Source organism: Leptopilina boulardi, unplaced genomic scaffold (genome assembly GCF_019393585.1).
Source record: "Leptopilina boulardi isolate dan_hultmark-lab unplaced genomic scaffold, ZJU_Lbou_2.1 LbouV2_352, whole genome shotgun sequence".
Classification (NCBI taxonomy): domain Eukaryota; kingdom Metazoa; phylum Arthropoda; class Insecta; order Hymenoptera; family Figitidae; genus Leptopilina; species Leptopilina boulardi.
The window spans coordinates 929,635-940,746 of record NW_026137921.1 but is presented as its reverse complement, the minus strand read 5'-3'; the positions used below and the strand labels follow the sequence as shown (position 1 = coordinate 940,746).

General features: G+C 25.2%; 1 protein-coding gene across 1 annotated transcript in view; it reads left to right on the top strand.

The window, feature by feature from the left end:
* Positions 1 to 3,205: 3,205 nt before the first annotated feature.
* Positions 3,206 to 11,112, top strand: part of LOC127286291 (peroxidase) — a 54,039-nt gene continuing 46,132 nt past the window's right edge. Inside the window, exon 1 of the mRNA XM_051312671.1 lies at positions 3,206 to 3,528. Within this exon, the coding sequence (XP_051168628.1) occupies positions 3,518 to 3,528 (11 nt within the window). The 5' untranslated portion in view covers positions 3,206 to 3,517. The remainder of the gene's footprint in view (positions 3,529 to 11,112) is intronic.

Here is an 11,112-nt window from a genome sequence, read left to right as displayed (position 1 = left end):
AGACTTGTCTGCAATGGTAAAGAAACATTTTTCTACTCAGTCGACTGTATAATTTATAAATACGTATAGCTTAAATTACTGTATGGGGTCTACTATTTTAAAATCTACAATTTCACATTAAAAAATAACTAGTCGAATATTATTTTTCCTAAAGATTGAGATTTTTACAGTTTTTTCAAATACTACTATGCCGGGAATCTTTTTTTGAAAATTTAATGCAGTACCATTTAAATTTAAAAAGAGAAAATTAATTGAATTTCTAGTATGAGTGTTTCGTAGTTTGTAAAACTGAATACAGAGGTCCGTAAGAAATACTAATATAGTATCCCCGAACGTTTCCGAAAGATGACGAATATAGTTTGAAGTTTTTCTCGAAATGTTGTAATTAGAAAGCAGACGATGTAGGAACTATTTTATAGGTTAGGTACAAATTTTTTTTATTTCACCTCTTTACTTAACTTTTTATTTAAAATAATACATTTTCTAATATACATCAATATCGAGTGGTCGTTAAGAATATAATTTAAATAAAGTAAAGAATAAAGGAAAATGTTCTTTTAAAGAAAAAGTTTTAAAAATTAATCTCGATTAGATTATTCATAATTTATTAATCACAACACTTGAAAATTTTTAATTATTTTTATGGTTCAAATGATATTATCAACAATTTAATAATTTAACTATAAATGAAAAAAAATTTAAACGTTGTCAATTAATTTAATATGCAATTAATAATTTCCTGTCACACAATATCTTAACAGCCAGATGACATTTGTAAACAAACATGGTTGGGAAGCAAGAAACCAAAATATGTTTGTCCACAAAGCAAAGAGTTGGGTAGTATTGAAATTTTGTCTAACTATAATTTTCGTAAAGTGGTTGGTTTCCATTTTCCCCACTCGCCATTCGTCAACTGCCGCATCCTGCTCTAGTGAAAATTTAGTATTTTGGTCAAGCAATCGGCTGGATTGGATTTTCACGGAGAATCACTGAATTTGATTGGCTCTAACAAAATTCAATTTTCTCAGTGAAAATATAATCGAGAATATAATATTTGTCAGAGTCAATCAAATTCAGTGATACAACCGTGAAAATATAATCTATCCGATTGCTTGATCAAAATACTGCAGGTGTAAAAGCACCTTAAATTTATTAAATTTTCACCAGAGCAAGGTGCGGTAGTTAAAGAAAATTATGACAAATAGCGAGTGGGAACTTTGGTTGGAGACAATGGAAACCAACCAAAGGCGTTTTCGGCAGATGCTCCAAGGAATACTCCGGAGCATTTTATGGTCTAATCTCCTATTAATTCCATTGGATCCAGTCAATCAAAAAATGCTCTAGAGCACTCCGGAGCATCTACCGAAAACGCCTCAAGTGTATTTAATTGTTTAGGCTATGTTTACAAAACGATAACGTTAAATATGTACACTTTTCTGTCCTTGTCTTACGCATGTGTTGTCATGGCAACACATGAGTTTGAAAAGGACAAAAAAGTGTAGGCATATCTGGGTTGGTTTCCATTGTCCCCATTCGCCATTTGTCATAATTCTCGTCAACTATCCCACCCTGCTCTAGTGAAAATTTAGTGATTTTATTGTTAAAAAAAGTAAAAGTAACACTCGTGGTTAGATATGCCTACACATTTTTGTCCTTTTCTAACTCATGTGTTGTCATGGCAACACGTGTGTTAGAAAACGACAAAAATGTGTAAGCATATATTAGGTTCTGTCACTTGTGACGTCAGAGTCGATTCTAGGTCAGAAGTCAGAGGCCTGGAGGGACAACAAACAGACGACACAATGTTATTCTTATGGAGAAGAAAATTAGTTTCCACTTTCATCAATTTTATTCATACTTTAAATATGGAAAACGCTTGTTGACATATAATAAAATTAAAATGTGTGTTGATAATTAATTTTGTTATATATTTGATTCAATTGCAATGATAGATTCTCTGAATTCGTGATAAAATATAAATTTTGAGGTTAGGGGTGTTTGTTTGCTAATCACATTTTACATTTTAACAACATTATTAAACAATATCCAGTATGCATGTTATTAAAAAAGATATAAAATATATATTTTAAGTGGGAATTACCGCAGTAGTAAAAGATTTCAAGTTAGTAAACAAACACCCCTAACCTCAAAATTTATATTTTATCACGAATTCAGAGAATCCATCAATGCAATTGAATCAAATATATAACAAAATTAATTATCAACACACATTTTAATTTTATTATATGTCAACAAGCGTTTTCCATGTTTAAAATATGAATAAAATTAATGAAAGTGGAAACAAATTTTCTTCTCCATAAGAATAACATTGTGTCGTCTGTTTGTTGTCCCTCCAGGCCTTTGACGTCATATATTAAACTCGAAATATCTCGATGAACTGACACAGCCTAATCTGACCACGAGTGTACTAAAAAGCCACTAAATCTTTACTAGAGCAAGGTGCGGTAGTTGACGGAAATTATAACAAATGGCGAGTTGGGACAATGGAAACCAACCCTGGCCACGAGTGTATTTTGGACTCTTGCTACCCAACCCTGTTTTTTTATGAATGTTATCTGGCAATTAAGATATTGTATGACAGGAAATTATTAATTGCATTAATTGACAATATTTAAATGCAATATTTTAATTTTTGTCATTTATAATTAATTATTAAATTGTTGATTATCATTTGAACCATAAAAATAATGAAAAATTTTCAAGTATTGTGATTAGGAACTGAAACTTAAATCTGCTGTGACGAATATAAATATAAAGGTTAGTGTATTTCACTTTGTCTAATTAAAATAAGTTACGAAAAAAAATTTTCGAGAATGAAACAAAGAAATTTTGAAAGTAAATTATAATTCATTTTTTCAGTTAGAAAACAAAAAAATTATAAATTGAAAAAGATTGATTTACAATCAATAACAAAATATATGACCAAATTATAAATTATATATCGATAATTAATTAGTAAATATAGACAGCAGCAACGAAGATTGATATGTGAGAGATTAATGCAAAGATTTGGAATAAATTTATGTATAAAGCCAGAGCAAATTGGGTCTGTACAATTTAGTTTAGGGGGATTTCCCCTTCTTTTGAATCAACACTCACGTATATAGTCCTCCCTCTTAGTCGCGCGCTAAGACTTACTTGACTTTTACTTTTACGGTTACTTTTGGGGGCTCACTTTTGCGTCCCACCCTATAAGACTCTCTTTCGATAAAGAACTATGTTCAAGTACAGGCGCTAAGATACGGGGGTCGACACTTTAAAAGAGTTTCATCAGTCGAATTCATATATATCTTGCGAGCAATATTTGTTTGAAAAGGACAAATATTTTTTTTTCTTCCAACTCTTGATTATGATTAACTATTTAAGCTACTATTGTGCGCGAGTGTTGTGTTAAATTTTAAAAATTTTATTTTTTAACTAAATATATATTTGTGTTTAATTGTAAATTAATTTAAATTAATAGAGATACGTGTTGCTAGTAACACTTTCGGAGAAAATGTTAAAACGGTGAGTAACAATTTTTTTTACTCATTTAAATATATTGAAAGACAATTTTTTTATTAATTATTATTATTATTATTATTATTATTATTATTATTATTATTATTATTATTATTTGTATCAAATAATTATTATTTGAGTCAATTAAATGGTATTTGTTTGAAATACAGAAATTCTAACATTGACTAGTTGCAATGTAATATTATTTTAAATATTCAGGTATTATTATTATTTAGTGTTAATTTATGTGTTTAATTTTGTGTATTTATTTATTTGGTGTTTTGTTTAATAAATTAGCCTGAAGAAGATGGTTAACTAAAACCATCGAAACGTCGCAACTTGACAAAATAACATAAATCTGTTATATGTGTTTTCTTTGCCTTCCATTGATCGAATTTTACTTCTTATCAAAATATACACTTGGAAGGGAATTTCTCATTCATATTTAAAATACAATTTATTTAATTAAAAATAAAAAATTATTTGGTTCAAGTAAATATTTATTTGATAATATTCAAGTAATAGAGTATTTGAATCAAATAAATTTTTTTTTTTTAGTGTAATAAATATTATATTAATTAATACAATTATCGTAAACAGATTATTAATTGTTATTGTTATTTAAAAAAAAAAATTATTTTAAAAACTTGTATGTAACAAACTAATTTTAATTATTGTTATTTTTGTTATTATTATTTTTCTTATTTTCTTCATATTTTTCTTATTGTTTTTATTGTTATTTTTATTGTTATTTTTACTATTATTTTTACTATTATTTTTACTATTATTTTTATTAGCTTTCTTATTGTTTTATTACTTTTATTGTTATTTTTACTATATTATTTTTATTAATATTATTATTTTAATAATTATTATCGGTATTAAATTTATTAAAAAATAAAAATTGCCAGCAATAAAAAGCAGTTAAATTCTCATTTATAAATAATAATTTTAATAGTTAAACATATTTAATATCAATTAAATTGTATAATCTATAATTGTATAATAAAAATGAACAAAATAAAAAACAGATCAAAGCAATTAATGAACAATTAAATTTAAACAATTAAGAAATAATGAAACTTAATATTCTTATGCAAAAAAAAAATATATATACATAAATTAAAAATATCTATTAAATGCGGAAATGAATGTTAATTTATAGTTTCTATTTTCTAAGCGGTAATAATATTGCGCGGGGACAACGCGAGAACATTGCGCGCGATAGTTGATTCGTTTATGCTTTCCAAGGGCTATTACGTAAAACTAGCAGGAATTTAGATCAAGTTTCATTAGGAGTGCAAGGGAATCCGACTTTAAAATTGGGTAACACTTATAATCTGCAAACATTAATTTTTTTTTCTTCATTAAAAATTAATGCATATATTATTTAATTTTTTTTTCATATCTGTTAATTAATATCATTAAATTATGGTAATGTATTATAAAAAAAAAAAAGAATTTTTTTTGCTAAATTTAAAATTATATTTTCAGTTACTTTCTTAATTGATTACGTTATTCATTATAATTAATTCGCACCTTTTTTTTTTTTTTTTTTTCTTATAAATGTTATTTATAATTATGTCATCTCGATTGAACTTGACACTTCTTTGGTTCGTTGTACGCGCAGAGTACAGGAATAAATTGAAGATTAATGTTCATTAAATTACCACACTTTTATAATATGTATAATATTTGTGTATTGAGTTTAAAAAGCGAAAGGTAGTAAATTAGAGGAACTGAATTAAAATTGTATGTAATAATTCGCATATTAAAAATAATAAAATAATAAAAAAAAGAATTCAAAAATAATTTAAAAATTCTATTAATATATGAAAAAAAAATTTCGAAAATTTTTAACTTTTATTAGAAGATTTATGAAAATTTCCCCCATTGAAATTGAAAAATTTAAAACGTCAAGGATAATTAGAAAATTTATAAAGAAAATTAAAAATTGTTTAATAATTTTATTTTTATAGAAAACAGAAAAAATGAAATGTTGTTAACAAATATAGGATTTGGAAAAAATATATATTTTTCAAAATGAAGATTTTTTTTTATTTCGCAAATTTTTTACTATACTTTTAATTAACCAAATTTTTTTTCACTTTATACTCTTCTCTTTAAATCTGAATTAGTTAAAAATAATTAATTGTTAATAGAATTTTGGCTCATTTTTCCTTTAACAATTAATAAAAAATAACTGACTATTAGTAAAAAAAGATAATTAATTGTTAATGGAAAAATAACTATAACTATCACTTTTTGCTTTAGAATTAATTAAATTTTACTAATTGTCAGTAAAAGTGAGTAAAATTAGTAATTTTACTAATTTTACTAATTGTTAGTAAAAGTTACTAATAATTATTAAAATTTTACTAATTTTAAAGCAAAAATTGAGTCACTAAATTAAATTAGTAAACATTTTTACTAATTCAGATTTAGAGAGTAAAAAAATAATTATTAGCAAAAAAAATAATTATTAGCAAAAAAAATAATTAATTTTTAGTGGAAAAATAAAATAGTAAAAATAATTATTCTAAAAAAAACTTAACTAACGAAATTATCAGGAATTTAAGTTACTTTAACATAACCTAAAAATACATTTAACTAATAATTAGTTATTTTTAACTAATTTAAATTTAGAGAGCTTGTAATAAATATTAATTACATTTTTTTTAAATATATGTATTATTTATATATCTATTAATATTAAAAATAAATTTCAAATAATTATTACTTATTCAAGTAAATATAAAAAAAAAATTGTTTGAAGATAGCAATTATAAGTACAGGTACAGCAAATATTATATATATAGTTATTAAAAAAAAGTTTTAAAAACATTTTATTGGAAAAATACATTTTATGCGTGCAACTTGAAAGATTTTTGAAAAAATTTATTGTGAAATGAATAGTTTAGCTCCACCTACAAAATTACTATTTATCCATATTAACTGACAATATTGTTTCTAATTTCTGGTTCTTTATAACCAGTTAATTTTATTCGCTATTTAAAATTTATCGCTGTTGTATAATTTTCACGTCTTATGTAATTACGTGTATATAATACAGTGTTAAAAATTTAAACAAATTTCTATGTGAAATATTAGTCATTTAGAAAATCATTTTGCTTCTACGTTATACGTGGGGCATTCCACGTGAGATTTTCATTCAATTTTTTTTTACTGAAACACTTTTTTTTTTTTTTTTAATTTTTATGAAAAATAAAACAATACTGCAAAAAGCACCATGAAGAATGTTTCTTTGATATATGGTCGAAGAAAAGTTTTCTTTAATTTAAAGAAATACCTTCGTTTTTTATTCCAAACAAAATTTTATTTAAAACAAAAAAATGTTTTCTTTAAATCAAAAAAAAAATTTCTTTAAATTAAAGAAAACATTTCTTTGACTCTATATTAAAGAAATACTTTTTTAAATTAAAGAAATAGTTTTCTGTGTTTACTTTTGCATAAACTGGAAAAAGTTCCTTATTTATTAGAGACTAGATTAAAAAAAATTTCAAAAATCAGATCACTTCGGTTTTAGGGAAAAATAACTTTTTAGACTTAATTTTTAATTTTTTTGATTGCTTCTGTGGTAGTTACGTTATTTTTTACTATCCTATCAAAAATTAACTACTGGCGCAGGACCGACTTGGTACTGGTACCAATAGTTAATTCTGGTAATTTTTGGTAGGGTACATATTTAAAATATTAATGAAATTCCACATAAATTTCATATACAATATTACTTTTTATTTCCTAGTAAGACAAAGAAAAACGCATTTTAAATGTATTCGGCCTCTAACGACCTTAAATTTAAAAAAAATCATAACTTCCATGATTGTTATCCAAAATCCAAAAATAGGTATTTTCTGATTTTTAATAAAAATTCAGGAAAAAAATGTTGCAGTCAGAAAAAATTTTTAAATGGAAATTTCACGTGGAATGACCCAAAATGTAAAAAAAAATTTTTAAATTCAATAAATCAAAAAAATATTCTCATAAAATAGACAAGTTACCAAAAAATTAAAAAAAATTTTACTCAAGTTTGAGACATTTTACAGAAACGTTAACAAAACGTTTTTCTTTGGCATGGGAAAAAATTTCCCTATTTGACAAAAATGTAGTGTATACATAATATGCCAAAAGTGGACATTAGTATTTTAGTTGTTGTGTATGTGTGTGTATCGTCAGTAAAATTTTTGCTAAGGATCCTGTGTAAAGTGAAAGGAGAATCAAGGCAACTGCGAGAAAGTACTCTCTGTGCTTTATATCGAGCACTCTATCTGTCCGCATCTTGCCGAGTTGTTACGCATCACTTTTTATATGCTTCTCCATTCATGAAACTTAACACGCTAGACAATTATTGCGAGCTAATGTGACCAAAAAAAAATGTAAAAAGTAATAATTTCGTTTCGTTTTTAACACAAAGCATATTTTGAAGAAGAAAATAAAAACTGCGTACGCTTCGATACACATGATCAAATACTTTCTGCATGCAAAAATTTTCAATGTAACTTAATTCCTGTCATTTGATAGTTCCGATTTACATAATTTTTTTTAACTATACATTAAGAGTTGCAGTTACTTATTTTTTTTTAAAAATCAAACATTACATTATGCAAACAATACTTCCGGTCTCCTCTTTCAGGTTTATTGATTTTATTTGAAAATGTTCCTTGAGAACAATTATTTTAATCCTCTAAAATCTGTTTTTATTAACAAAAAATCATAGTTCCTGTAAGTTTCAATTTTTAGAATTATTTTATTATTTTTATTTTCAATTTTATAAAAATTGTTATTTTTAGAATATATACCAGAACCCAAATTTATGAATTGTTTTCATGATTTTTTTTTGAAACGCATGAATAATGCTTAAAATTAATTTGTGTGAATTTTTATTTGACAGAATTTCATTAGATAGAATTTTTTTAGCTGTAATTTTATTTATTTGAATTATTTTTTGACAAAATTTCCATTAAACTGATTTTCTATTTCACAGAATTTTTATGTAACCGACAAATTTACTTCACAAAATTTCTATTTGAACGAATTTTTTTATTTGTCAGAATTTGTATATTTGTTCGAATTATTATTTGATAGAATTTCCATATAACTAAATTTTTCATACTACAGAATTTTTACTTAACCGAAAAATCATTTAATAAAATTTCTATAATTGATAGAATTTTCATTTGTCCGAATTTGCAAATGGCTGAACAAATAATCGACAAAGTGATTTCGGAGCGATTTTTATAATTAACCAATCAAAAACTATTCATAAAATTGTGATTGGTTGATTTTAAAAATCGCGCCGAAATCGATTGTTGTTTCGGCCATTTGCAATTTCGGACAAATGAAAATTCTATCAATTAGAAATTCTGATTTTTCAGTTAAGTAAAAAGTCTGTAGTATGAAAAATCGGTTATATAAAAATTATATCAAATAATAATTCGAACAAATGAAAAATTCATCCGAAAGAAAATTCTATGCAATGAAATTCTACCCAATAATTTAATTTAATTTAATTTTTTTTGTCCGCCATCTTGGATCCGCCATTTTGAATTTTGAAAACCAGCATCATATTCGTAATCAGCGACCCCGAAAACCTCCGAGTAGGCATTTTCAAAAGGATTGAATGAAATTAAATTTTTTTTTGTCCGCCATATTGGATCCGCCATTTTGAATTTTGAAAAACCAGCATCATATTCGTAATCAGCGACCCCGAAAACCCCCGAGTAGTCATTTTCAAAAGGATTTAATAAAATTTAATTTTTTTTATCCGACATCTTGGATCCGCCATTTTGAATTTTGAAAAACTAACATCATATTCGCAATCAGCGACCCAGAAAACCCCCGAGGAAACAATTTGAAGCCAAATTTATGAGAAAATTATGTATCGATCCAAGAATTAAAATTTTTTATAATTTTTTGAGTTTTCAGGCGCCATTTTGAAAAAAAAAGTTTATATTCAAAAAGTTGCCATTGCTTTTGATAGTCTGGCAATCGAGTGCACGATTTATTTTTTTACTATCGAAATTTAAGGATTTTCAGTAAAAAGTTATAAAAAAATCGTGCAATTTTTTAATTATAAGCAAAAAAAATAGGGTTAAACAATTTTTTATTAATTTTTTGACATCATATTTGGGTAGAGGACACTTTAATACATAAAAAAAAGTCGTTTCCGAAAAAATCTACGTCCAGTTTTTAAAGAAATATCATAGTTTCAAGTCAGACAAAAAATTCAGTGCATTCAGGCGTTAATGGGTTAATGAAAATTTTGCAAAATAGTGATTGGAACAAATAAAATTCGAACCAATGAAAATTATATCTAATGAAATTAACCAATCACAATTTTTTGGGTAATTACTGATTGGTTTATTAAAAAATTAGCTACCAAAAATTTCTACTGGAAAGTTAATTCGAACAAATGAAAATTGGATCAAATAGAAATTTGGTTAAATAAATTTTGCGATTAAGTAAAAAAAATCTGTAATATAGAAAATCGGTTTAATGGAAATTCCGTCAAAAAATAATTCGAACAAATGGAACTTCAGCTAAAAGAAAATTCTATCTAATGAAATTCTATTAAATAAAAAATCTTAACAAATTAATTTCAGGAATTGTTATTTTTAGCTTAAGAACTACACGAAAAATGTTTAAAAAAAACCCTATTTACAAATTAAAATCCATTTTTTGTCACACAGTTATACGCATTTGAAAGTTTGTAATGATTATAAAATAATAAAAATTAATTTTTATTATCTTATTAAGTTGGTAGCAGGCAAAAAATGAGTAAACTTGCTTCTCTTGAAAAGAAACATTAAACCAAAAGAGAAATGTTTTCGAATATTTTTCTATATATATATATATGTATATTATCAATATATGTCAAATTACTGTGTTTTAGTTGATAAACTATATATGTCCATTGAGAGTTACACAACAAATGAGAAAAGAGAATATTATGAATTTCCACCGAAATTGCATATGAGAGAAAATATGATGTAAACAGTTGAAGACTATAATAGTTATCAATTGTTTGCGACATTTCGATATATACCCTGAGGTTTTCTATTCTATATTATAGAAAAAAAATCTACAGCTAGATTATAGTGTTTCACATTAGCTGCAATATATATATATATATAGAGAGGGATGAATAAAGCATATGGTGTGAATCTGTCACAATCGATATATATTGAGTGATTTTTGCAATAAGTTCTAGCATGATCCATTGATGCATATGGTTAAAGACACTATTGGATCATTCAATGCGTTACACTTACAACACGTGACAGTATCGCCTCGGGCGAAATAAACTTGAGTTTCACTTATATATATATATGTACAATCGTTTCTTCTGACGCCAAGAGACATTTATATGGTTTTTTGCACTAAAGATTAGAGCGCGCTATTCGATAATTAGAGAACACATGCTCTACCGTGACGCAACAAATGTCAAATTACGTCGAGATACATTTCATTTTTTTTTATTTATTTATATATATATACAACTACTTGAAAATTGTTTAGAGAAAAATGTTAAATGAATTTATTATGTGTTGAGTGTGCAAAAAAAAGAGG